Below are 27,902 nucleotides of genomic sequence, written 5' to 3' on the forward strand. Positions count from 1 at the left end.
CCATGGGGAGAGCTGTCCCCAGGCCCTGCCTGCCCCCTGGGGTCGGGCTCCGCCCCGCTCACCCGCAGGCTCCGCCCCTCCCGCGGCTCATGGCCTCTGCTGCCCACGCGCCCGCCGCTTCCGGGTCCCCGAGGGGATTTGCCTGACGTAAGCATGCCTCACAGCGCAGCGTGGTGACGTCACACGGCACTGTGCTGGAGTTCCGACGTCAGCCCCCCCCGTCTCCGGTATTGGCCGGCACCGGGCTCCCCGGGAGGGCCCACGGGCTCCCCCTGCAGCGCCCGGGGACTCTCCGTATCAGGTAGTGGTCCCGTGCCGCTCCCCGCCCCAGTACCGCACGGTCCGCACCCCCCGGTTCCAGCCCCTCTGCCTGGGACCTCGCCTCTCCCTTGGGTGCTCATCCCCCAGCGGGACCCCTCCACGGGGACAAGCCTCCCAGGTCAGGGCCTTGCCCAAGAGACCTCCCTGCCAAGTGGCACCCCCCATCCCCATGTGCTAAGTGGCACAGTGACCGCCCCGCCTCTCAGACAGGGCCAAACCGCCTGGGGTGGGCAGTTACCAAAGGGCCAAATGAGCAGCTCAGAAGAGAGAGCTGATAGCATCAGATTGAGCTTCCCTCCTCCTCTATGGGGGTGTCTGCAGTTTAACTGCCCTGGGAAGGTGAAGGAGGGGAGTGCGAAGCCCTGCCGAGTGCCTTCCTGCCCCCACTGGCACTTTGGGCCTGGCAAGGTGCAGGGGTTGTCTACCTGGGAAATTATTCTAGCCAGAGTGAGGTAGGGTGTGAATTTAAAGCACTCCAGCTATTCTGGAATAACTCCTTGTGAGGACACACTTATTGTGGAGTAAGAGGGCCTTTTTCTGGTTTTTGGCCCTGGAGTAAATGGGCATACCTCCCATTAACTTCACTGACTGCTACTGGACTTCACTGTGAGCATGTACACCAGACCTGAATTTGATGCAGAATATGGCTAGTGACTTCACAATAGGCATCTTGGCGCTCCAGGTTTGTCTCGCTGATTCCATTTCCAAAGTGCTCAATCTACAAATTAAAAACTTATTTACTCCGCATGCCAATGACACAAGTTCCACCTGGAACACTTCTGGTCCATATGTCACCAACCACTAAAATGCTGCAAATGGAACTTAATTCTGTTGATGTCTGAGGCAAAATAGACTCCAACTTTCTCATCTGATGTAAAGGAGCAGCAGACACCGCTGATTTGGTCAGCTTAATGTACCCTCTCTACATACACGCTCATCATACATCATTCTAGAGCTTATTGTGTAGACTTGAAGATGAGGTATGAATGTGGAGCTGTCAAGTGGTACCCTTACCATAAAAAACAGGGATAAATAATGACACTATCAACACATTAAAATGACCACTTTGAAATATTTGCATTAGTTTCTGTTAGTTTAATGACTGTGTATTATTTCAAAACATAAATTTGGATTTCTTTTGACCTCAAAGCATCACAACAACAATCTAAAGGGTAAACATAAAATCTAATAATAAATGCGTACAGGCATCACTGAAATGTAATAGCACTGGTGACATTTCTAGTCATCATCATCATGGGTTGCCACATTCTTTATTCTCTTGGTATATACACAGTTCTGTGCAGGAAAGATTGTTCTGACTACAGTTGATTTTCTCAAGTATTTTTCATGGTGAATTGGTGCTGGACATGTTTTGTTTTTTCAAACACTGCAAAAGAGAATCTGCCTGGGTAGAGTGACATTTTTTCCCCACACTTCAGTGATATTTCTTGTGATGCTGGACTATCTGGAGACTGTTCTTGAAATACCACTCTGTTTCTTGAGTGAAAGATATTATTTCAATCAAGGGTCTCTATGATGATTATATTATCTCCTTCATGGATGAGATTTCCATCCGCATGTAGTGGTACAATTCCATTTGGAATGAACACATCTCCCTGGAGTCTTTCTACTTCAGTTTTTGCAGCACTAGTGATGAATTGCCTCAGTTCATCATAATTGATAAAATCAGTGAAGATGTAGCCTGTCAATTAAACTACAAGCCCCAGATTCATGGTGTAGCTGTGCAGCAAGGCTTATGTGCAGTGATGTGTTAATTTTGGAACTGTTAAACCCTATGTGCTCTGCAATTGAGAGCATCTTATTTGAATGTCTTCTGAAAGATGATACTCATTGCTGGCTGAATTATGTGCATTTTTATCCATCAATGAATGGACAAAGAAACTCTTGCACCAACTGGGGCACAAAAGTAGATGAGTTCTCTAAATTACCATCACCTGGCTTTGGATAATATTCTGAGGCTTTCATTTTGGCTATTTCAGACTGAAGGATTGAAGTGACATTATACAAAACCACTTGATCATTTGAAAGTTGTTCATCAGGCTCACTCACCAGAAGAACATCGACCAAACGTTTAGATGACTTAAGTTCCTGCTTCAGTTTACTAGTAGCTTGGATAGCATCAGCTAATGTTATTGCACTTTATAGAACAAAGGTAGATTTGCCTAGTTCGTGCTGTGCATGGAATGAAATTGCAGAACCAGAATGTTTTTCTAATCTTGCTGTTGGAATTGCTTGCAGTTTCTACATCTGAGGGAAGTAGGGCTTTATATCTTTGTAGCAGCTTGGATAGGAGAAGAGCCTTCTTGCTGGTTAATGATCTTATATACATTTCTTCAATCAGTTGATTGAAATGCAGTGTCATAAGATGACTGTATTGTTGAAGTGTAACTGGATGGTTTTGCTTTAAGATTCGTTTTACTCAAGTAGGAAGAAAGGCACGTTGAGTGATAAATTGCATCCTTAGCAATCAAGTCTTCCACGGGTATTCTGCACAACATATCATCATCTCCTCTTTGAAGTGCTGCCTCCCTGAGATTGGTTGCTCTCTCCAGTGTTTCTATTTTATTAATGTGTTGTGTTTTTTATCAAGCAAACAATGCAACAGGACCAATCACTGGAGGACGTGCATACTCTGGAAGCAGGTGAATATGATGCTGTCTGATCAGATTGTCTGTTTTCTTTCCTGGGTTCACTACATGTGTCAAAGTCAACTTTCTTGTGTATTTCTGAAAGCAGGCCCTGTCATAGAGTATTGGTGGCACATCATCTAAACTAGAAAAGGCATCCAATAGCTGCCAATACAATTAATATCTCCTGGCTTTTGCTGCCAGCATCACAGAATTCTGTCCAGCATTGGTGGCTTTTGGCAGTTTTATATTGTTTTGATTTCCTTGACAAACAACAAAGTTTGTGGAGAATCTTTTTCTCTTTGATGTAAGCTTTAAGGGGTTTGTGTACTCCATGTCTTCATATATTGTAACTTCCCTATAGAGTTAAAATTCCCAACGTATCTTGTTAGCATTACCATCACCACTACCACCATTTCTCACTTTGTACAAGTAAACAGGCTTGTGCTAATCTAGATATAAATTAGATCTGTTAGTATCAAAATTGCCATTTTTGTTTAGTGAGCACTTTCTGTACCAGTGTAGCCCAATATAAAGCTTTGTATGATCATCTCAAATAGTAAGTGTGCATAAGTGTCACTAAATTAAAAGCTAGTTTCCAGAACATTTCAAAGGCTAGTATTCGACATTGGTGAGGCCCCATCTGGAGTACTGTGTCCAGTTTTGGGCCCCACACTACAAGAAGGATGTGGAAAAATTGGAAAGAGTCCAGCGGAGGGCAACAAAAATGATTAGAGGGCTGGAGCACATGACTTATGAGGAGAGGCTGAGGGAATTGGGATTGTTTAGTCTGCAGAAGAGAAGAATGAGGGGGGATTTGATAGCTGCTTTCAACTACCTGAAAGGGGGCTCCAAAGTGGATGGATCTAGACCAGGAGTAGGCAACCTATGGCACGCGTGCCGAAGGCGGCACGCAAGCTGATTTTCAGCGGCACTCACACTGCCCGGGTCCTGGCCACCAGTCAGGGGGGCTCTGCATTTTAATTTAATTTTAAAAGAAGCTTCTTAAACATTTTAAAAACCTTATTTACTTTACATACAACAATAGTTTAGTTATATATTATAGACTTAGAGAAAGAGACCTTCTAAAAAAGTTAAAATGTATTACTGGCACATGAAACCTTAAGTTAGAGTGAATAAATGAAGACTAGGCACACCACTTCTGACAGGTTGCCGACCCCTGATCTAGACTGTTCTCAGTGGTACCTGATGACAGAACAAGGAGTAATGGTCTCAAGTTGCAGTGGGGGAGGTTTAGGTTGGATATTAGGAAAAACTTTTTCACTAGGAGGGTGGTGAAGCACTGGAATGGGTTACCTAGGGAGGTGGTGGAATCTCCTTCCTTAGAGGTTTTTAAGGTCAGGTTTGACAAAGCCCTGGCTGGGATGATTTAGTTGGGGATTGGTCCTGCTTTGAGCAGGGGGTTGGACTAGATGACCTCCTGAGGTCCCTTCCAACCCTGATATTCTAGGATTCTATACTACATGCATTTCAAATTAAAACTCTCAACCAGGCAGACTAGATGCTACATTGTATGTACAAAAGCTTACAAATGGAGAAGCATTACATTAGGAATTCACATACATTTATATCTACCCACTGTTCAGCACAAACTATGGGCATCCAATCTATGCTGCTGGTGCACAACCTTCAGTCTGAGATTGATTTGGTCAGCAAATTTCAATTGAAAATATAGAAAACTATTAGAATGACATGGGAGATACTTTGACAATTAAGAATATGCGATGTGAAAACATTTAATATTAGTATATTGGAAAAATTGATATTTGCCATTCTTGTCACATGCTAAACAGCTTAAGCATTCCTGGAAAAAAAATACTTGCCCATGCAAAACCAACACAAATCTTTTAATACATTGTTCTATGGTAGCTTTAACCAATAAACACTATGGTAAGGTGTTGAAATTAACTTAAACAGTAAAAACTATATTCAGAATTATGTTGCTGTATTTCTGGAACTGTGCAAAAATTGAAACTTTCTCTTTTGGGGTACTATTGTTTCACTTACAGCACCACTTGACAGTTTCACATCATACCTTATCTAAACATACATAAAATAAGTTTTCAAATGATAGATGATGTCGGTGTGTGTAGGGCAGGTACATTAAACTCCAAAAAAATTGCCTTTTTTGGAGAACTGCCACATGCCTTTCAACTGTGATTGGCTCTTAATAGGAGAAGCAGCTTGTATTTGTCACCAGCAGCTCTAGATCTTATATACACAAAGCAGATCTGCTGAGTAAGAAGACACAGTTTTTATGCCCCCTTCTTTTCTGCAGGACTTCCTGGATGGCAGGGATTCGAGCCTTTAACTTTTGCTTTTCTCATACCATCTGTGTTCAAACTTTCTCCCTATCCTGACATATACTATATGAGGATTTTTTCCTGAAAAATGTAATGGCGTCTGTCACTTCATCATAGTATAATACCCCCTTGTTAATCTGTGCTTCACAGCAACCAGAATGACAAAATGGAGGCTGCTGGATTGGGGTGTAGCACTAGACTTTGAAACAGAAGATCCATGACATGCGATAGTCAGAGCAGTAGCTCACCAATAACTGGTACACCAGAGTCTTCTTGGCCAGACTGTGGCTATTGGAAATGTCACTGCTTGGTCCTTCATGAGCTTAATCAGAGCTCTTACAAGCAAGGAAATCAGAGAAATACAGACCAATGATCCTGATGGGGCTGATGCAAGGTGTGGAGTGGATGGCTCTGCAGTGCTGTCTTTTTGCCATGTGTAAAATACTTGAATCATGACTTTTGTGATTAGGGGAAGCAACTTGACACCAGTTACTTAGCTCTGACACCTTCTGGCTACTTGAAGAATCCTGTTGAACTGATTCTTTGGATCATTCACAAATCTCTTATTATGCATGGACCTCAGAGGTAGCAACACTGTCTTCACCCATCTGTATGGTTCTAAGGCCAAGCTTCTTAGGAGCCACACTATCATTAGAAAGTCTCTTCCCTCGCCTTTCATTCTTTCCTCATTGCCAGGAAAACCTACCGTACTTCATGAGACACCACTCACCATTTATCTATTCAGGGCAAATTCAATACACGAAAATTTATGAACTGCAAAGAGCAGAGATTTGTGGAGCTGCTGGTTTTGCTTAGTTTCTTTCTCTCTGGCTAGTGTCTGAGCTTTTTATTAAAAACCTCCCACAATTGGTGTAGTGCTGGTGCAGCTCCAATGGTGGGAGTGCTGTTATAAACACTCTGCCTGTATTTTTAACCATGTGTCAGCTAGACCTGCTTTAAGCAGTTGGACAACAGTGGTAAAAGCATCAGTAGCCAGTCTATCTTAGTGCTCCCACTTTTTCTAGCCCCAGTGGAGCTGAACCAGTCATATAGCAACATTGAGAGATTTTTAAAGAAAAAGTTCTGTGTTAGACACAGCGTCCCAGACTGGGCCCACGGAGGAACCTATTCTCAGCCTGTGGATCACTTTCTGTCTCAAGACGTTGGCCTACTACGCTAACAAAATTTGGCCTTGTATTTCTTCAGTAGTGAGAGAAGTTGGAAGCATGAAGCAAAGCTGTGTAGGTATCCAGGAGACCTTTCCCAGACCTGAAGAAGGGCTCTCTGTAGCTTGAAAGCTTGTCTCTCTCACCAACAGAAGGTATTACCTCCTTGTCTCTCTAGGTATCGGGGAGACATTGAACTGAGGAGAAGGGGATAGACTTCAAGGGCTGATACGCAGGGAACCCTGCTTCAGCTGACCACAGAAGTCCAGTTAGCCAGGGCTCCCCTCCTCCAGACTTTGGCAGCCGGCGAGCTGGAGGGAATCAGGAGTGCCTGGAACAGGGTTGAACTAGGACAGCTTGGGCTCCAGGAAACAAGCAGCGGCACACTGGGCATTGGGTGCAGCAGGCAGGCAGGAAGATCATGGTGGGAGCAGCTCACAAAGCACCTGACAAAAATGGGCTGGCAGGAGGCTGCGTTTGAGAGAGGTCGCAGTTGAAGCGCTGGTTGCCGGCCAGCGTGGGCCGGAGAGCGAGGGGCGGCTCTGCTCCCAAGCTCCCCAGGTGCCCTCCAGCAACTCGCATAGGGCCGGGCATTGGGGGGGCGACGCTGCCTCGGCAGGCACCGAACGGGGTGTTTAACGATGTGCATTGCCAGGGCCTGAGCACCCTGAGGGGCTGGCTCAGCCCCCAGCGAGGCCGGCAAGGCACAGCGCACCGCCTGGGCCAGGCCAGAGCCCACCGGCTGGTGGCTGCAGATCCGAGCACGAGGCCACCCCGCCCTCCTCCTTCGCGCCCTGCCGCTGCTCAGCCAACTTGTCGGGCGCCACGCGCCGTGAGGGCCTGCCTGGGAGCCCGGCGCAGGCGCAGTAACCGATTGGGGACGCAGGGGTGGGCGGCGGGGCATCCCGTTTCCGATGTATTCCTTCTGTAGCTGCTCCAGAGTCCAGCCCTGACTGGCGACCTCGCGTCTCTCGTTACTTCACGGTGATAGGACCACTCTCCTGCCAATCACGGGAGAGGGCGCGCGCTCGGTGCTGTTCTGGGCGCTGAGAGAGGCGTGTCCAATCAAAGGTTGAGCAGAGCAAGAGCGTATTTCCCTTCGCACGCGCCCCCGGCCGGTGCCGTGAGCCAGGTACTGGGACTTGTCGCTTCCCGTGGGGGCCAGTCCTCCTTTCCCCGCTCACGAGAGCCCGCCTCAGGTGAGGTTCCTGAGCTGGACCTGCCCTGCGGGGGGGGTGTCCCGCACTCTGCCCCTCCCTCCCCGGGTCCGTTCGCTCCTCGGGCCCTCACAGCGGCCCGGCTCGGGGGTCGGGCAGGCGGGGGAGCGCGCAGCGTTACCCGGGGTAGATCACAGCCCTGCCCAGAGCCTCACGGCGCGGCCATGCCGCGGGCCGGCCAGGTGGCCCGGGGGCAGGAAGGCGCCCGCGGGCCGGCAGGAGCGAAAGCGGGTCACACGCTCCCTTGGCCGTGGAGCTCCCCCGGGCCCCGCTCAGCGTCAGGCGTGGCTGTGCGGGCCCGGAGGCCGGACGGGCTGTGACCCGCTTAGGGCGGGAGAGCTGAGGAAGCCCGACGCTGGTGCTGGCTCTGAGCTTTGTGGGTGAGGTGGGCTCCGGCTGTACGAAGGTCTGGGCTGCTACTTCCATGCAGCTGCCGGGGGGGGGGCTTTTTCTTTGTTCCAGCAGGACTGGCTTATTTGGATTAATAGGTCATGAACTTAACTGGTATATTTTAAATGACTTATTGTTTATCAACTACTTTATAAACAAAATGGCACACGTCCCAGGGTGTGGTATCCTTTGGCCAAGGAAAAGCACTTCATTGGGCTTTGTGTGCCTTGTTGAGAAGCACACACCTTAAATACTGATGGCTGTTTTAAATTGCCCAGTTAAATTACTGACTCCTTTCTAAAGCAGGTGTCCATATAGCTATTGTAGCCTTGGGCAGCCCTTTTTCTAAGGGCTTGTCTACACTGGCAACGTTAAAGCACCGTGGCTTGTGTAGTCATGGCAGAGCTCTGGGAGAGCTCTCTCCCAGCGCTCCTAAAAAAAAAAAAAAAAAAAACCACCTCCACGAGAGGCATCGCTACCAGCGCGCCCAGCACTGGTGCACTGTCTACACTGGCGCTTTACAGTGCTGAAACTTGCTGCGCTCAGAGGGGTGTTTTTTCACACCCCTGAATGAGAAAGTTGCAGTGCTGTAAAGTGCCAGTGTAGACAAGCACTAACATGGCACTTCTCCAGGTGACATTGTGCCTTGAAAGGCAGAGATAGTACAACCTGAGCAATGATGATGCAAGTTTCCTACATACATGCTGCTGCCTCATCAGTAGGCCTCAACCCTGCCCTGGAGGGACAACTTCGTGCACCATGTAGGACCGTATTAAGCGTAATTAGAAATGGTGACGTGCTCATTTGACATAGTTCCAGCACTAACATATTTCAGTGCATTAACACTGCATGATATTTCCTTGCTCAACCATACCGCTGTGGTGCAAAAACGTGGTTCTTGGTGCATTCTCATACCTCTCCCAGACTGTTCTGGCTGCTGAGAGCAAGTTACACTGATGCACCTTGACAGTCATGATAGAAATTACAAATTGGTGAGAGCCTGATACTCGTGTTACAGCCCTGTTCACAAGCAGGGTAAAAAGAGTATAGCCACATGGCTAAGAACTTTGTCCTAACCATGTTCTGGATGGTCACAAACATGGTACCAATCAATAATGCAGATAGGAGAGTTGGGTCAGTCCTTGACCTCTCTGCTGCATCTGTTTTCTAAGGGTCATGAAAACATGAGTATCTGCTTTACTTCTTCTCCCCACAAAAACAGTTTTTCTATATCTGGCAATACCTTTCCCTCTAAATATGCATCTGTTATGTTTAATAGGTGATATTAGAGCAATTAGTTGGGTCAAAAGCCCCAGGAATATAGTTACAGTGCCTGGTCTGAAGACCTATTTGGCACTTTGGCAAATCTCCCAGGGAAGTTAGTGCGAGTATTGCCTGAGTAAGGAATGCTGACTAAGGCCCATATCATGCTAAGAGCCTGTTCAGCAACCCTGTGTATATCACCTCTGATATCCAGATCTGAGTTCAGTACAGAAGGGAACTTGCTAAAGCTAGAAGAAAACTGCAGTTCCATCTGGTCTAATTTAAAACAAAACAACCACCTTCGCACCCCACCACCATCACCTACTAAGCAAGAAAGATTAGGCCATGTACAGGTAAAGACCATTGGACTCTGGTTCCTCCCCCTGTCTTGTGAGTGACTTCTTTTCTGTCTTTAGCATTTGAAATGACTGCCCACCTGGCCATATGGGAAGATGTTTTGCACAATGCGCAGCTCATTCCGGAGGTAGCTGCAATCGCTGTGGATGCAGCATTGCTTGAAGGAGTTCTGATGAGGACCAAAGAGGAATCCAATTCATCCGATGTAAGCTCAGCTTATTTAACTATGCCATGTTCTCACATAGAAATAATGCATTCTTGGAAAAGGATCAAATGACTCAGCAAGATTTCTGCCCCGTAGGACAAGGTCTTGGGAAGGAGATGGTTGCAGGTGATGTGGCTTATTTGTTGAGTCATCATGAAATATGCACTATTTTGCAATAACTGCACAGCTCCACAGGAGACTAAGCAGAGTTGAGACAATAGCAGAGTAAGCTTCCACCATACTCCATAATACCAACTGTGGTCAGACTAAGATATTCTACTGGGAGATCTACCTGCATTATGAAAATCTGTTTTATTTGTCCATGAGAAAACCTGAGGTTTGGATGTGGTGTCTGAGCACTGGATGTCAGTGCTGTGTGTTCACTCTCCTCAGGGGCAGTCCTGGTGTGATGGACGTGCTCCCAATATCTGAGCAGAGCTCATCTCTGGTGAATCCCAGGAAGTTTATCAGTGGGAGGTTCTGCTTTTGAGGAACCTTTAGCTACCACCATAACTGAACAAGGAGAAGAGGATGGTGTCACCTGAAATGGCCTGGACTTCGCAGGGATACCAGCTCTGCTTGGGAGGAAACTTCTCCCTTTGGTGAACCTCCTATAACTTGCCAGAGGGGAACTCCTGTGTTATAAGCAAGGTCTATCGGGTCCACCAGCAGCATGAGAGAGAGAGAGGGACTGTGTATTGGCTGAAGGCTGGCTTGTTGTCTGGCATCTCCATGGGCAGGCTGCAGGAAGACTGAAGAGATGACTGACAGTGATGTTATGGAGTATGTCTCTGCCATGTATCTTTGTGTTCTGATGCTGACTCTGCTGTCCAGTCAGTCTCTCTAAGATCAGCATCCGCCTAGGGCAGAGGTGGGCAAACTTTTTGGACCGAGGGTATAGAAATTGTATGTCAGGCCATGAATGCTCACAAAATTGGGGTTGGGGCTTGGCGTGCAGGCTCCGGGCGGCGCTTACCTCAAGTGGCTTCCGGAAGCAGCAACATGTCCCCCCTCCGGCTCCTATGCGGAGGTACGGCTGGGTGGCTCTGCTGCGCGTTGCCCCGTCCTCAGGCACCACCCTGCAGTTCCCTTTGGCTGTGGTTCCTGGCCAATGGGAGCTGCAGGGGCGGCACTTGGGGCAGGGGCAGCGTGTGGAGCAGAGCCCCCTGGCTGTCCCTACACATAGGAGCCAGAAGGGGGCCATGCTGCTGCTTCTGGGAGCCGCGCGGAGCAGCCCCTGACCCTGCTCCTTGGCTGGAGCAGGGCAAGCCTCAGACCCTGCTCCCCAGCGGGAGCTTGAGGGCCAGATTCGGCCCGTGGGCTGTAATTTGCCCACCCCTGGCCTAGAGAATTCTAGGATTTGATGCTGAGGAGTAGGAAGGCAGTGTTGCAGAGCAGACATACACATTGTCTTCCGAGAGGCGCCTTGGCTTCTCTTGGCGTGCACAAAAAGTTATGACAAACAAGGAGAATAACTTTTGTCCTGTATAAAATTGCTGTTTTTTCAAAGTGGCTTATGCCCAAAATGGCATATGCCTGAGATGTGGTCCCAGTGAAGAGGTGTATGGAGTTTGGAATTTGCAGTGACTGGAGTTGAGTAGCTAAAGTGAGTCAAAAATAATGGTACCCTCAGGGATAAATTTCAGAACTGGATATACTATAAAATTCATTCGTTCTCTAAACAGTACTTGTGGTAAATCTGGAGACTACATTCTATCATTAAAGTGAAAACAAAGATTATACTCCTTTAAATGAAAAGTTCAACACAATTGTAACTATGGAATTGCTACTGAGGTCTCCCAACCCAAATTCCATTATATTAAGTTTTGTAAAGTGAAACACTCAAAACTAGACATGCCAAAGTTCAGGCCCTGCAGCCTGTGGCGTACTGAGGGAAAGTCTGTTCAGGGACAAATGAAGTAAGGATCTAGTCTAGAATATGTCAGTTTTAAATTGGAACTAACTTAATTTAAATTGGGACTGGCTGGGCCACACTTTCAGAGGGCTTCAGCCCAGTCTGTTAGGGAAAGGAAGTGTGAGGGAAATGGCTGACTTTTCCATTGTTGGACCCTTATCTGCAGGTGGTGAATTATGCTCCCTTTACATTGCTTCCATCTGTAGTACCAAGCACCATCTTTGAACAAGCCTATGCTGTTCAACAAGATTTTAACCTACTTGTGGATACTATTAGCCAGAACGCGGAATTCCTGGAACGCACTCTTGCTAGGTATTTATTGTACTGTATATGTTAACTAAACAAATATTTTAAATGTAAAGCTTCTATCGCTCTTACTCTTAGTCCATTTTTGCTTTTACTTCTTGAGTTGATGCCCTCAGTCATCTCTCCTGATAGTTTATAGATGTTCTTCAGGTTACAGACAGAGGGTATAAATATACAACTTCTGCTACAGGTTACTATCTCTGTCTGCCAGACTGATTACAGAACTAATCTCTCCTTTTCCCCACCACATTAGTTTTCATAAAATGGTTGCCAGTAGTCCATAAGTAGTTAGGTGCATTAGACTCTACATTCTTATTTAAATGTAGTATTTTTTAGCTGTTTTCATTAAGGTTTTGGGGTCTCTTTGGGTCCTGCAAAAAATGACAGATCTATATGGGAAAATGGGGTATGGAAGGGGTTTCTCTTGCCTCACTATGTGCCCCACTTCAGATGATCTTACAGACTTTATCCTCCCACCTGGGAGTCTGCTTGGGACTTAAATTCAGTGTTAACCACTGGGATCGCACTGAGCCCTTGGGATCTCATTGTCTGTACCACTATTTGCTGAAGGTTTTGTTTCTGGCAGCCATTGGCATGGCCAGGAGGGTCTGAGAGCTGCAGGTTCTGATTTCCAGCCCACTTAATAAAATATTCCACAAAGACAAGATATTTGGATCTTGCCCCAAATTTTGGACCAAAATTCTGTCAGACTTTCAGCTCCATCTGTTGCTATCCCTGCCTGTCCAGTAATCCTGGGGGGAGCTGAGGGTGCACCTTGTATGTTCAAAGAGGTGTTGTACTATGATGACATGACTAATGTTATGACCCTTGTGGGGGGAGGAAAGGGACTAAAGGTTGAGCCATCTAACCTGCAGGGCTGTCTAAATGGACGTGTGCCAGAGAAGACGTGCACACCCCAACCTAGTCGCTGATACCTGTGGCTATGTGGCCAGGCACAGGATTCCCGTGGCTCTTGGCCAAGGGAAGTGGGGGTAGTGTATTATGTAAACAACTTATTGCTAGTAAATAATCCTGTTTGGAGTAGAACATACCTGTAGTTTGTGCCAGGGCCCTTTCTAGAAGGGTTATACAGCAGTGAGTACAGTGATGTGCAGCATGGCCAGCCAGTAAACTACTAAAAGGTGAATTTGGTGATGGCCCCCATAATTTGCGCTGTGAATTATTATACCAGACCCCAATGGGAGTGGGGAGACTTTTGGTCTTTATCTTTGCTTCTTTTCTCTATCTTCTGTTTGTCTTCTCTCTCTTCCTTCACAGAGATTCACACTGGCAGCTGCAGAGGGAGAGTGTGGGAGGGAGAGCCTCTGCAGCGTGGGGCCGGGTCACTTGCAGGTTTAAAGTAGTGTAAATGGTAGATTCTCTGTAACTAGAAGTCTTTAAACCATGATTTGAGGACTTCAGTAACTCAGCCAGAGGTTAGGGGTCTGTTACCGGAGTGGGTGCGTGAGGTTCTGTGGCCTGTGATGTGCAGGAGATCCGACTAGATGATCACGATGGTCCCTTCTGACCTTTAACTGTATGAGTCTCTGAACCTTCTTCACAGAGAAGCTTTTTACTAGGGTCCCTACTGCTGTGTGTGTGGAGAAGGGTTATCTGACTACTTGAAACTCTTGCCATATGCACAAGGGTACATTGTAAATGCCCTAGGTGAGGCTTTAGCTTGTGCAGCTCTTACTAATGCTCAAGAGCGTGGTCTGACCACAGCCCTGTGCATTGTGCTGGGGAGTATATCCTGTAGCTTCCACCGTATAATAGATTTCCTCAGGTAAGGGCTTTATTTATATATCTCCCTTATAACCAGGTAAATTGATTGGTATACTCTTTCTTTTTCTCTAGCACCATCAAAGTGGATGACTTCACAGCTCATCTCTTTAAAATCTACAAGCAAGTTCTGAAAGAAGGGTTGGCTCAGGTATTCCACAGGAAGTCTTCTCCCTCTTCCCCCCCCCATTAGCTGCCACCCTCTTTCTTTCATAATGGAAGTTTGGGTTTTTTTTTGTCATTTGAAAGATCTCTCCCACAGGTTGGTTTTGAATTGTTCAGTCAGGAGGAGGATGTATAGGGTTACTCTCTAGATTATGGTATCTTGGCCAGTAACACACCATAAGAGTAACTTGTCCCATTTTATGAGACCATTCAACAATCATGCCTCTAGTATTCTTGGTGGGTATTGCTGGAAACATCTAACCTTGTGTGAAAGTGGACCATGATTATACACACTTATAATGCTGTCTTCTGAAAGTCTCTAAAGAGCATTTTGGTGGGTTCCAGTTCAGTGTAGCTGTGTCAGAAGTAGCACTTAAGGGCTTTCCTGTGCTGTTAAGTTTCTTTTGTACCATATATCGGGGGTAGCCGTGTTAGTCTGTATCCACAAAAACAACAAGGAACCCGGTGGCACCTTAAAGATTAACAGATTTAGTTGGGCATAAGCTTTCGTGGGTAAAAAACACACTTCTTCAGATGCATAGAGTGAAAATTACAGATGCAGGCATTATTATACTGACCCATGAAGAGAAGGGAGTTACCTCACAAGTGGAGATCCAGTGTTGACAGGGCCAATTCAATCAGGGTGGATGTAGTCCACTCCCAATAACTGATGAGGAGGTGTCAATTCCAGGAGAGGGAAAGTTGCTTTTGTAGTGAGCCTGCCACTCCCAGTCCCTTTGGATCCAACCAGGGGTGGGCTTTGGGTCTTTGTTGGGTCTGTCCTGTAGTAGGTGACTTCTGGGTAGAATGTTGTGTTGTAGAGTTGCCTGGCAGCCTTCTGTTCATAATACAACCTGTTCATTATAATCAAAGGGGCTGACAAAGGAGGTACTGTAGTCCTAACGAACAGGTCGGATTATGAAAAGCAGGCTGCCAGGTAACTCTTCAACACCACATTCTACAGGCCACTATCCTCCGATCCCACTGAGGAGTACCAAAAGAAACTACACCACTTGCTCAAGAAACTCCCTGCAATAGCACAGGAACAAATCTACACGGACACCCCCCCAGAGCCCGACCAGGGGTATTCTGTCTGCTACCCAAGATCCATAAACCTGGAAACCATGGATGCCCCATCATCTCAGGCACTGGCACCCTTACAGCAGGGTTATCTGGCTATTTGGACTCTCTCCTCAGACCCTATGTTACCAGCACTCCTAGCTATCTTGGAGACACCACCGACTTCCTGAGGAAACTACAATGCATTGGTGATCTTCCTGAAAACACCATCCTGGCCACCATGGATGTAGAAGCTCTTTACACCTATATTCCACATGAGGATGGACTACAAGCTGTCAAAAACAGTATCCCTGATGAGGCCACGGCACACCTGGTGGCTGAGCTTTGTGACTTTGTCCTCCCCCACAACCATTTCAGATTTGGGAACAACTTATACCTTCAAGTTAGCGGCACTGCTATGGGTACTCGCGTGGCCCCACAGTATGCCAACATATTTATGGCTGACTTAGAACAATGCTTCCTCAGCTCTCGTACCCTAGTGCCCCTCCTCTACTTGCGCTACATTGATGACATCTTCATCATATGGACCCATGGGAAGGAGGCCCCTGAAGAATTCCACCTGGATTTCAACAATTTCCACCCCACCATCAACCTCAGCCTAGACCAGTCCACACAAGAGATCCACTTCCTGGGCACTACAGTGGAAATAAGTGATGGTCACATAAACGCCACCCTATACCGAAAACCTACTGACCGCTATACTTCCCTACATGCTTCCATCCAGGACACATCACATGATCCATTGTCTACAGCCAAGCCCTAAGATACAACCGAATTTACAGACCGAGACAAACACCTACAAGATCTTTATCAAGCATTCTTAAAACTACAGTACCCACCTGGGGAAATGACAAAACAGATTGACCGAGCGAGATGGGTACCTTGGGAGGCAGGCCAGTCCTCTCTTACAGACAGCCCCCTGAAGCAAATACTCATCATGCGGGCAGGGGACTGGACTCGATGACCTCTCGAGGTCCCTTCCAGTCCTAGAATCTATGAATCTATGAATCAGCAACTACACACCACACCACAGAAACACTAACCCAGGAACCAATCCCTGTAACAAACCGTGTTGCCTACTCTGTCCCCATGTCTACTCTAGTGACACCATCCGAGGACCCAACCACATCAGCCACACTATCAGGGACTCATTTACCTGCACATCTACTAATGTTATATATGCCATCATGTGCCAGCAATGCCCCAATGCCATGTACATTGGCCAAACCGAACAGTCTCTACGTAAAAGACTAAATGGACACAAATCAGACATCAGGAATGGTAACATACAAAAGCCAGTAGGAGAACATTTCAGTCTTCCTGGACATTCTATAACAGATTTAAAAGTAGCAATACTTGAACAAAAAAACTTCAGAAACAGACTTTAAAGAGAAACTGCAGAACTAAAATTCATTTGCAAATTTAACACTATAATTTGGGCTTGAATAGGGACTGGGAGTGGCTGGCTCACTACAAAAGCAACTTTCCCTCTCCTGGATTTGACACCTCCTCATCAATTATTGGGAGTGGACTACATCCACCCTGATTAAATTGGCCTTGTCAACACTGGTTCTCCACTGGTGAAGTAACTCCCTTCTCTTCGTGTGTCAGTATAATAATGCCTGCATCTGTAATTTTCACTCCATGCATCTGAAGAAGTGGGTTTTTTACCCACGAAAGCTTATGCCCAACTAAATCTGTTAATCTTTAAGGTGCCACCGTACTCCTTGTTGTTTTTGTACCACAGTTATATCGGTTACCTTTTCTTGCCATGAGATGTATATTAAAGAGGGAAACGATAAGGGCTTCAGATGATGTCTGTCCAAATAAATGCAGGAAATAAGTTAAGGACCCAACCTACAGTCTTTTCTCTGCCAAAACTCCACTTGACACCAGTGGTTATTTTACCAGAGTGAAGATTGCTGGATCCAGCCCTAAAAAAGGAGGTTTTTTTAAGTGAATTTGTCAAAGTGGCCTGTGGTAAGTGAAGGGCCTCATTATGCTGGTCAGAAGTGTGGAGGAATGGCAGTGTGCTATATTTTGCATTTTATTTTCCCTCTCGTTCAGTCAGTATTCTTAGGAATAAATCGCTCCGATTATATGATTGACCATGGCACAGGTGGCACTCCGGCACTGAAGCAAATCGAAATAAACACCATTGCTGCCAGCTTCGGAGGCCTTACTTCAAGAACCACCGCTGTGCATCGGTAAGGGAACCCCTTTGAAACAGACCAGGATACTTCATTGCTTAGCCAGTGAGGAGGTTTCAGCAAACCATCAGTCTGCACACTCTGTGTGTCTTGTACTGTATACATCCTGTTGTAACCTCTTAATATCCACAAACTCTCTGAACTTTTGTTTTACAAATCCTAGGTCAGCTGGGATTATCATGTGATTTTGTTATTTCTCTTATGTCACAGGCACATATTGAATGTTTTGGGGAAGTCCAAGGAAGCTTTGAAGTTACTGGACAATAATCCATGCAAAGGGATTGCCTTGGGCATTGCGAAAGCTTGGGAACTCTATGGCTCAGCCAAGTAAGGGAGGAGTAGCCTGTGGGAAGATGTCAGGATGAGTACATATTTATTTCTCGAACTGCACCTTTTAAAAGGGGTCTATTTAATGCATACAACACTTCTTTTAACTCTGTAGTGCTCTCATTCCCCTACCATCCCAGGGAAGGAGGATCTCTGTTCTTCAGAGCACAGAGTTACTGGGTTGGCCATACACTGTTTTCTTTAAAATTAGAGAGTATCCAACTGCCCACAGGTGCTCCCTAAAAGGCGTGGAAGACTTGTACTGGTAGAAGACTTTTTGTAGCCATTCTTGAATCCTCCTATTTCTTCCCCTTGTGCTCCTGCCCAGAGCTGCTTTCTAGTAAGAACACGGCACCTGGCACTGCCCTTTAGAAGTGGACTAGGAACTAGCAAAGAACATCAGTTGGAAAGCCTTGCAAGCAACACACACCACCAAAGTGAATTTAAAAGATGAAATCTTTAGCTAGAGGTCCATAGTTCTGTGTGGGGTGTGTTTCAGGCTCTAATGCAGTTCTTGGGGTGTATGTTTCAGGGCTGTGGTGGTGGTCCTGGTTGCAGACCCCCAAAGGAATATTTTTGACCAACGCTGCATAGAAAATGAGCTGTGGACCAGGTAACTGTTTAACGTTTTAGGATTAAATAATTTGTTTAATCCCACTTTACAGGGACCCAGATCACATAATTCATTTTAAAAAAAACAACAAAAAACTTTCATGTCTGCCTAGTATTATCTTAGATTATTAAAACTGAGCATTTAAAAATCCAATGTGCTTTTAACCACTTGTGTTAGGGTTACTTAGCATTTCAGTTTGGGCAGTAGACATGCTCTTAGGCTGGGGGTGGTCTTTGGATCCGGCCTGTGGGATTTCCACCCCCGTGGCGCCGTGGACCCCATGCCGCTCCCGTAGCAGCCGGCACCACGTCCCTGCGCCCCCTGGGGAAGGGGGAGCAGAGGGCTCCACACACTGCCCTTGCCTGTGGGTACCTCCCCCGAAGCTCCCATTGGCCGGGAACGGGGAACCGCGGCCAATGGGAGCTTTGGGGGAGGTACCCACAGGCGAGGGCAATGCATGGAGCCCTCTGCCCCTCCGTCCCCCAGGGGCCACAGGAACGTGGTGCCGGCTGCTTTCCGGAGCGGCGCGGGGCCAGGGCAGGCAGGCAGGGAGCCTGCTCTGGCCTCGGTGCACGCCGCTGCCACCCCAGAGCCACTCCAGGTAAGCAGTGCCGGGCTGGAACCTGCACCCCGAATCCCTCCTGTACCCCATACCCCAACCCCTTGCTGCACTTGCACTCCAACCCCCTGCCCTGAGCCCCCTCATACACCCCGCACCCCTCCTCTGCACCAACCCCTTACCTTGAGCCCCTTCCTGCACATTGCACCCCCTCCCACACCCCGCACTCCCTCCCGCAACCCAACCCCCTGCCCCAGCCCTACATTCACGGCCCTGCATGCAATTTCCCCACCCAGATGTGGCCCTCGGGCCAAAAAGTTTGCCCACCCCTGTCTTAGACTATGAGCAAAGAGTAAACCTGCCACTTTCTATTGGTCCTCCTGTATTAGAGTAATGCTGTTGTATTTGGGGGTCACAACAGTGCAGGGGAATATTTCTGTTCATAATAGGCTTGGTTGTACACTGCCTCCATTCCCCTTATACCCTCAAACCCCCCCCCCTTCCCCCTTCAAATATAAATTATGCCTAAGACCATCACAATTCTCTATCCTTATAGTGACTTCTCAAAGGATCCTAGCCCAGTTACAGTGGTATGAAAACCTAGGGATGTATCTTTCTGCTTTTTGATCTATTTTGTGCTATGTATATTAATAAGATGGGCAGGAGTGATGAGGACAATCTGGTTGATGGAAAGGGGACACGTGATTATGGGCCAGCCACATAAACCTTTTTTTATTTCATTACTTTGCCTCCTCACCAGTATTTAAGACCTCTAGGTGCTGAGGAAAATCTGTTAGAGTTAAATTACCTTGGAAAGAAGGGGAGAGAAGCCAGCAAGCCTTACCCTTTTCCTCTAGGGCTCTAAAGCCATTGGGGATGTAAATTCCACTCGTGATTTCACTTGCAGATATCTGTCTCTTTGCCAAGTTCAATGACTCTCACTCCTCTCTTAAAGGAATATCCAGGTGATCCGGAGACGTTTTGAAGATGTGTTTGAAAAGGCATCTTTAGATAATGACAGGAGACTGTACATGTAAGTACTTGCCAAGGCCCTGCCACAACATTCTGCTGTGTTCTTAAACAGGCGTTAGGCACAGATGTGACCCCAGATTGGCAGAGGTGGGTCTGAGACATTCTTTTTACATCATGCTCAGTAAATGGCAACTTTCAATCCAAATTGGTGGCATATCCCTCTCTTTTGAGATTTAGTAGGTTTTACATTTTTATCCTCGTCAATAAGAAATCCAGAGCTTGCTATTCCTGGTTTTACTGGAACTGAAATAGTTTTAGAAATGTTTCTGGTTTTTTTGCATATATAAAATTAGTCCAATATCACATGGAGGCATAAATTCCCTCTTCTGAACAACAGCCCTGAGGACCCGGCAGGATGGCATGTTTCGTGTGTGTGTGTGTGTGTGTGTGTGTGTGTGTATATATATATATATATATGCATGCATGCATGCATGCATACAGCGTAGCTGTTATAGAGTAGTGTTTCTCAAGCTTTTTGGTACCAGGAACTGGCTTACTGCATTCTTAAATTGTGTCAGGGAGATCTTGGGGACCGGCGCCGGTCCACGTACCAGTCGTTGAGAAACACTGTTCTAGAGGGTGCCCCAAAGAGGACTCTTCTGCTGACCGGCAGTGAGACACATTTCTCATGGGAACATACATTTACCGTGAGAACTTTATTGCATAGTTATTTGTGCCACTATAGGAAGCACTGTTTCCTTACTGTACTCAGTTTTTGTAACTTCCAACTTATTCTTTAGTTGGAGAAAGTCTCATTATTTCTGCTCTTCAGTCTCTTGGAGTCCTGACACAGGCTAGACTGTTGAAACCATAGTGTAACGTTCACAAAATCCAAATACGGTGCTGCTTATTGTTTATTTTGTGCAGGTCCTCAGTGTGCGTGACGCTGTCCAACCATAAAAGGGGCATGTCCTGTCCCAAAGTTTAGCTATGTGGCTACATTCATTTTTCTCCAGTTTCACGTTTGATGTTTCTATGGTTATGTTTCCCCCCCCCTGACTTTTTAATCAGAGGTATCATATCAAACAATGTGTACATTTCCTCCAGGAATTCCTCCTTTCTTACTGACTGAATCCCTTTAAATCATTCCTGGTAATAACTAGTTTCTCCAGCTGTTACTCACTGATCATGTACAGAGTTGAAGCCAGAGTTTGGTCTTGTGGTAGCTGCTGAACTGGAGAGTGGATCTACTCAGATCACCTGCATCATCAAGATATCAAAGTTGTTGTTCATATCTGAGACTTAATGCAAATCTAGGGCAAACTGCTCTTCGAGTGATTTGTGAAGAACAACTCCCAGTATTTTAGGACAGTGGTTCTCAAACAGTGGTCTATGGAGTGTTAGCTAGTCCTCTGCAGAGAGCAGGCAGGTCACATAGTGCTGCCTCCTTCTTCCAGCTGGTGGTGTGGCATCCAGGCTCTTCATTGCAAAGAAAAATCTGGGTGTCCATAGAAACAAAGAGGACAGTCTTGATGCATCTACCCTGGACCACTTCTGTAGAGCAGCAGATGGAGCCAGAGCTATCAACCAGAGCCACTGGTGGGAGAGGATTGTCCTGGAGAGAAGAAAACCAGACAGTATATCCAGGGGGAGTGGAGGGAGAGGAGGACAAGGAAGTTGGTGTGGCGTTTGGGCTTGACACACAGTTTGCGGGGTGAGGTTCTTTGGCCTGAATTATACAGTATAATGGTCACTTCTGGTTTTAAAATATATGAATTTTCACTAGAGAAGGGAAGCAGCCTGCAGAGAAGTATGTGCAGGAGAGCTGAGCAAGGAAACTAGTAGCAGAAGAACACTGGCAAGGGTGTGAGGAGATGTCAAGGAGACAGTGGATGAAATCTTGGCCCCATTGAGGTCAATGGGAGCTTGCCATTAATTTTAACAGAGCCAAGATTTCACCCAAAGTGTGATTAGCTTTTACTGTGATCAAGAGCAGAAGACTGGTGGTATTAAATGCAGTTAAAAATACATCAGATCTTTCCTACCGTCACTTCTCCATAGAAGCAATTTCTGTAGTTGCCACAGGGATGTTATGCAACAACAAATAGGAGGGGAAATGTTCTGTGCACTGGGACAGGAGGTGCTTTTTAAAAAGCTGAATAGCTGTTGCTCTAGAAGGAGCTCATGTCTGATTGTATGTTCTGAATGCTCCATTTCTCAAATTGTTGATATTCTGATGCATAACCAGAGGCGTCTAGCTACTCTTCTGTGAAAAGCCTTGCATGTGTGCTGTACATGGCTGGCTCCATAATTCATTGCTTGTCCCTCTAGCTAATCATTACCCACAGAGCTGTCTATACGTGTATTGTTCTTCGCAGATGTTAGCTTTCAGACATGGGGGGAGAGCCATCCCTGTTACAGCCTGAGGGCTAGAGGAGGATGGATTGATATGAAGGTCTTTATTCTAGGGAAGGCCAAGAGGTTGCGGTGGTGTATTACAGAGAAGGTTACATGCCAGAGAACTATAACAAACAGGTGGGTACTGACTGCTTTTATTTAAAAAGCAAACACCAAGTGCAGTTACCCTGAATGGGGTCATTCGTCCCTCAAGTCTGTAAATTAAATCCCTTAATTATCTGAGCTTCTTCAGTGCACCCCTGGCATTCAGATAGTGCTGGCTTGGAGAATATCTGGGACGTGTGAACAGATTTCTTCTCAAAAGAATCTTCTGCTGCACATTGTTGTCATGTTTTATAGAAGCAGTTCAGTGCTTTTACAAAGCTGAAGGGGACACATTCACTAGTAATGTATAGGGCTAACCCTCTGACTAGAGGGAATGACTGACCTGGAGTATTGCATTAGGACCATGTTGGAAAAGTACATGGTCTGGAATGGATTTTTATCCTTGTTTAAGAGGCTTTAGGCAATAAGGTACTTTCAGACTAGCACCAGAGCGTAGAACTTAATCACCACCACCAGTGCTGAGCTGTCTGTCTGCGCCAATCCAGTGGAGAATATCCAGGCTGACCTACGGCTCATTTGCTAGTGCTTCTTTCAGCAGTAGCAAGGGACCCCCATGGGTTCGGGTCTGCATGCCTTCTGTGTGCTCCCTTCCTCCCCGCTGGGGCTGCATGAGAATATTTAACTATAGGAAGTGGAATACGTGTGGGGGATCAGGGAACTTAGATTCATTCAAGTGACTCTTGCTATATCTCCCTCTTAGAACTGGGAGGCACGGTTGTTGATTGAAAGGTCCAAAGCAGTTAAGTGTCCTGACATTGCTACCCAACTTGCTGGGACCAAAAAAGTTCAGCAGGAGTTGAGCCAGCCAGGAGTCGTGGAGAGATTACTGCCCAGCCAGGCTGAGGCGGTTGCTCGGATAAGAGCGACGTTTACTGGCCTCTATTCCCTGGATATGGTAAGTAGTCTCATTTGTGTGGTGCATAAATCAACACTTCTGTCTCCTACTTAGTGCACACCTGCTTTGATTTGATTGTGTGACCTTTCAGTTAAAAACTACAGCACAGTAGGCGAGTAGTGGAAAAGGCATTTAACAAACCCTCTCTTAAACACAGTGCCAAATTTAAGACTTCAAGTCTTTTTTTTTTTTTTTCCTGGCCTCTTCAGTGAACTTGCTGTGTGGAGTGTGGTATTTCTGCTCAATTTTGGAGTACAGAACAGAACTGGCTGCTTGTTCGAGATAGAAACAGGGACAGGAATATTGCTGGGATTTTGTTATTGCTATTTCTGTCTCCCACTAGGGCGAAGAAGGTGCTAAGATGGTTGCAATGGCCATTGCTGATCCAGAACGATATGTGCTAAAGCCTCAGCGGGAAGGCGGAGGTATTCAGCTTCCTTGCTATGTGATTTGTGAGCTACAGAGCCCAGCAGCCTGTCTGGAGGATCAGGCCTTTGCACTTCTCTAGGATATTTGTTTTGTATTTTCATTGCAGTGCTCGTAAGATACCTGGAACAGGCAAGGTGCCTTATAACGCCATATTTGGTGTATGTAATACTTCGGCTTTCCTCTTACCAGCTGTGGCATTAGGACACAAAAGTGGCTTAAAGCCATCTTAGCCCCCCTCTGTGGGCTGTGAGTTTTGTGTTGCAGCTCTTGGAGGCACAGCACAAAATCTCACCCAGCAAGTTTATTTTATCTTATGCCCTCTCCCTTCTATTCCTGCCCAGGTAGTACAAGCATCCAACATCCTATGTTGACTGGTCAGCTTTGGTTTTCCTTCTCTTTCCTGTCCCTTGAACGTAGAGAGATTTGTCTTTTTAACCTGTCTTTCAAACCTCCAGGCTGTTCTGCAGCCATGGGCCAGCCCCTGTGCGACCCCCTCATTGTTAGTGCTGCTGATTGCAGTTATTGGGGTGGGTGATCACTGAGGAATCCCAGACCTAGACTAGTGGAAACCAGGCTCATAGAATTGAATCTAGAATTCCATGGAGAGCCAGTGCAATCTGCAGGGGTTGGTGATTGCATCCATCCATGTTGCTTAATGGGTGGGTGTTCACATTTGCACCATTTGGGGTTTCTTCAGGGCCACCTAAAGCAACTCGATCTAACGGCTTCTGCTGTGGGGATTTGTTGAAATTGTATGTTACCAGGGAACAATCTCTATGGGGAAGAGCTCAAGCAACTTCTGGAGAAGATTAAAGACAGCCCTGAGAGGGCCTCCTATATCCTAATGGATAGGATCAGACCTCAGACATCGATGAATTACTTGCTCAGGGCTCACAGTCCCCTGAAAATATCAGAATGTGTCTCTGAGTTGGGGATCTTTGGTGTGTACGTCAGGTGAGAAGTTGGCTTTCTTTGCAATATTGCCATGTCCCGGTCTCAGCCATCCCCTCAGCTTTGGTAAATTAAAACAGTTCTGAGCAGCAGGCATTACAATGAAGCAGCACAGGCCAGACAAGTGGGCGGAAGTGAGTTCATAACAGAAATGCAAGTCTTCCAACATCACCTCTGTCAGTAGCTTTCTGTGCGTGTCACACAGACACCAAACATTGGCACACTTGCACTCCCAGCTAGTGCCAGACCATACCAGTTTAAAATACAACTAGAATTCATGCCAGCAGACTGGAACATAAACTGCCTGAGGTAAAAAAAAAAAGATTAGAAACTTGATTTCCCAGGGTGTCATGTTCAGGATCTTAGGCCTTGCGGGAATTTCATAAGCCTGGGGCCACACAGAAAAAGATTAATATTGGTGGGTCTCTGTGTGCTCTATGGTGCTGAGTTGTGCAGCAGCCTCAAATACATTCCAGGCCAGACGTTTTCATTGAATGGACTATGTGGCTGAGCAATACTGCTTACAGTACAGTTTTCCCTGTACTATGTATTTTGATACTACGTCAGCTGATGCTTTGACTCTCCTCTTCTTTTTGTGTATCGACAAACCCAACCCCTCCAGGGCCCCTAGAAATGTTGCCATGATTTCAAAATAGAAACCCATTATATACAGCTTTAAAGACAAACATTCTCCCCAGCAATACTTACAGCCAAACACTGCAGCATATGCTAGTGAGGAAGAACTAAAGTGCAATTGATGAGAAATTGACTAGCCTTTGTACAAGCCCAATGCAAACAATAGTCAACATACCTGGGGCAAGAGAAATCTTTTTTTTTTTTTATTGAAAAATGGAGCTAGTGCCATAGGGAACTTCTTAGTTTTAAAACTATTTTAACTTGACAATGGTTTTTCTTTCCCCTCTCTCGCAGCCTGCTCTAATCTCAGGCAGGTAGGCAGGCCTGGTTGCCTCTCATTTCCCTGCCATGCATTGAAGGCACAAAGTCTAATGAATTTCCTGAATTTAATTTGCCAATATAGCTCTTTCTTGGGCTGTGACTAGGGATAATGGATGTGACAGTGCTATTATTGCATTGTTCCCTAGGTAGGTGTACTCCTCCTGAAACAGGCGCACATCTAATCTTTTTGGGGCAGGGTCTGTCTTTTTGTTTGTGCATTGTCTACCCCAGTGGAATCCTGGCCCAGGACTACAGCTCCTAGATGCTACAGTAATACAATTCTGTTGTCAACAGAAGAGAAGCCTTACTATTACGCCTAAAGTGTTTTACACATGTCCTATTGCCCAGGGCGGTGGCAGAGGGGGACCAGGCTAGAATTCTCAAGATCTAGGATCAGTAGAAATGCCAGACATTGCATAAAGCTTTAAATTTTGCAGCTGCTCACTTTAACCTTTCATTGCAGGCAGGGGAAGGACATTGTGGTGAATAAGCACGTTGGTCACCTCTTGCGAACCAAGGCAGTTGAGCATGCAGATGGCGGGGTCGCAGCTGGGGTGGCTGTGCTGGATACTCCCTATGTGATATGAAGAGGATACCTCCCACATCTGTTGCCCTAACTGCTGCCAGAAGAGCTGTGATTTCCTTTAGGGTTTGATTACTTCAGTGTCTTGATAAATGTCTTTAATCAGGACCACAGGGACATTCCCTCTCCCGGCCCAGTGATCACGAGGAGGGCATGTGCAATCACACTTGTACCAAATACTTTTATGCTACTCTCTCCCTCCCCCTTCTTATCTTTCCTTTTTAATTCTTCCCTCAAAGTCTTGGGTTCTCATCTGATCTTTTTGCCTTATTGATAACTTCACACAAGCTAATCCACAGACCCACTGTAGGACTTGCCATCTAACATGACACAAAACTCGAGTTAGGGAACCCCCTTACCTTTTCCTTCAAATCCCCACAGCGTTTGATGAGGAATAGAGCTGCTGGGTAACAAGTAAAGGCAGGCTATAGGAGTTTAAAAAAGAATGTGTGGAAAGGTGGACTGGAATACGTAAGTCTATAGTAGGGACAGTAACCTGAAAGAAGAAGAATAAAAGTAAGAAGTGTAGAATATTGAAAACTATTGCCATGGCTGTGAGATGGCTAAGACAACATGCCACAAAATTGACGGGACAAGTAACAGAACCAAAACGAGAAGAAGTAACTCAAGCTGTCGAGCACTGGAGTGCCCAGGCCCTGCTGCCAGGGCATCAGGCAATTCAGATGCATGATATGCTTGAGCAAATGAAACAGGAAACTAAGAATCTGGGAACTGCAATAGAAAATCTGCAAAAAAGTGCCATCTCCCAGCATAAATATAGAAGTGCAACAACCAACTGCAGGTACTTTCATAGCACCTGGTATGTGGGGACAGAAATGGAAAAGTGGCTTTAGCAAAATTGGAACATGGGATTGTTGGAGCGGGGGGTGCAATGGGGACATGTGGAATGACCTAGACCAACCCCTATCTAACAATCCTGGGCAGAGGCCATTGCACCAACACCTTATGATAAGAACCAGGGTTTGGCAAAACCTAAACCGAGACAGTGGTACCTCTTAGAATGGGAGAAGCAAATGGATGGGGGGGGGAGGGGAGGAAGAACACTCAGATGGGTCTTTCCAAAGAGTGGAGATTGAGTAGGTAAAGAAACACAATGGTTAACAGATTTCATTAGACAACATGGGGTGTGAACTGCTCAGGGGTAAGGCTAGAATTAAGTCACAGAGATCGCACAAGTCACGGAATCCATGACTTCCAGCGACCTCCGTGACTTCAGTCTGTGGTTGGGAGCTGCAGGGTCCCCTGTCGCCCATGGGGGCAGGGAGCTGCTGTAGCCCTGCTGCCTCTAGTGGACCCTGGAGCTCTAAGCTGCCGTGGGTGGCAGGGTAGCCATGAGCTCCTGGCTGCCGCAGGCTGTGGGGAACCCCCAGAGCTCTCAGCCCCTGTGAGGGAACCTTCGAGCTCACAGGCCCCCAGACCTGTGGGCAGCAGGGGTACCCTGCAGCTCCTAGCCCCCACAAATGGCAGGGGCACCCCACAGCTCATGGCTCTGGGGGAACGGCCGAGCTCCTAGCCACCGTGGGCCCTTGGAGCTGCAGGCAGCGGGGGTACCCCACAGCTCCCGGCTGACACCAGAGGTGAGGGCACCCCACAGCCCCCATGGTCAGCGGGGGGGCCCCCAGAGCTGCAGGCAGCAGCGGTATCTGGCAGGTTCCTAGCCCCTGTGCAGCTCCCCTGCTTCAGATGGTGTGGGGACCCGCAGATCCCATTTTGTCCTGGATAT

The 27,902-nt window shown here is 46.7% G+C and overlaps 1 protein-coding gene across 2 annotated transcripts in view; it reads left to right on the forward strand.

The window, feature by feature from the left end:
- GSS (glutathione synthetase) overlaps positions 1 to 26,695 on the forward strand; it is a 47,639-nt gene extending 20,944 nt beyond the window's left edge. Inside the window, exons 1-13 of one of the 2 annotated variants that reach the window (XM_024194560.3) lie at positions 234 to 301; positions 9,746 to 9,891; positions 11,973 to 12,118; positions 13,970 to 14,045; positions 17,207 to 17,346; positions 17,560 to 17,676; positions 18,209 to 18,289; positions 19,804 to 19,881; positions 22,289 to 22,355; positions 23,044 to 23,238; positions 23,582 to 23,663; positions 24,432 to 24,621; positions 26,039 to 26,695. In XM_024194560.3, coding sequence (XP_024050328.1) covers positions 9,754 to 9,891; positions 11,973 to 12,118; positions 13,970 to 14,045; positions 17,207 to 17,346; positions 17,560 to 17,676; positions 18,209 to 18,289; positions 19,804 to 19,881; positions 22,289 to 22,355; positions 23,044 to 23,238; positions 23,582 to 23,663; positions 24,432 to 24,621; positions 26,039 to 26,162 — 1,434 coding nt within the window. In that variant the 5' untranslated portion in view covers positions 234 to 301; positions 9,746 to 9,753 and the 3' untranslated portion in view covers positions 26,163 to 26,695. Of the gene's footprint in view, positions 1 to 233; positions 302 to 9,745; positions 9,892 to 11,972; positions 12,119 to 13,969; positions 14,046 to 17,206; positions 17,347 to 17,559; positions 17,677 to 18,208; positions 18,290 to 19,803; positions 19,882 to 22,288; positions 22,356 to 23,043; positions 23,239 to 23,581; positions 23,664 to 24,431; positions 24,622 to 26,038 lie in introns of those variants that run through there. The other variant, XM_024194558.3, reaches the window with a different exon arrangement.
- Positions 26,696 to 27,902: the final 1,207 nt, after the last annotated feature.

This window comes from Terrapene carolina, unplaced genomic scaffold, assembly GCF_002925995.2.
Source record: "Terrapene carolina triunguis isolate 2854851 unplaced genomic scaffold, T_m_triunguis-2.0 Scaffold233, whole genome shotgun sequence".
Classification (NCBI taxonomy): domain Eukaryota; kingdom Metazoa; phylum Chordata; order Testudines; family Emydidae; genus Terrapene; species Terrapene triunguis.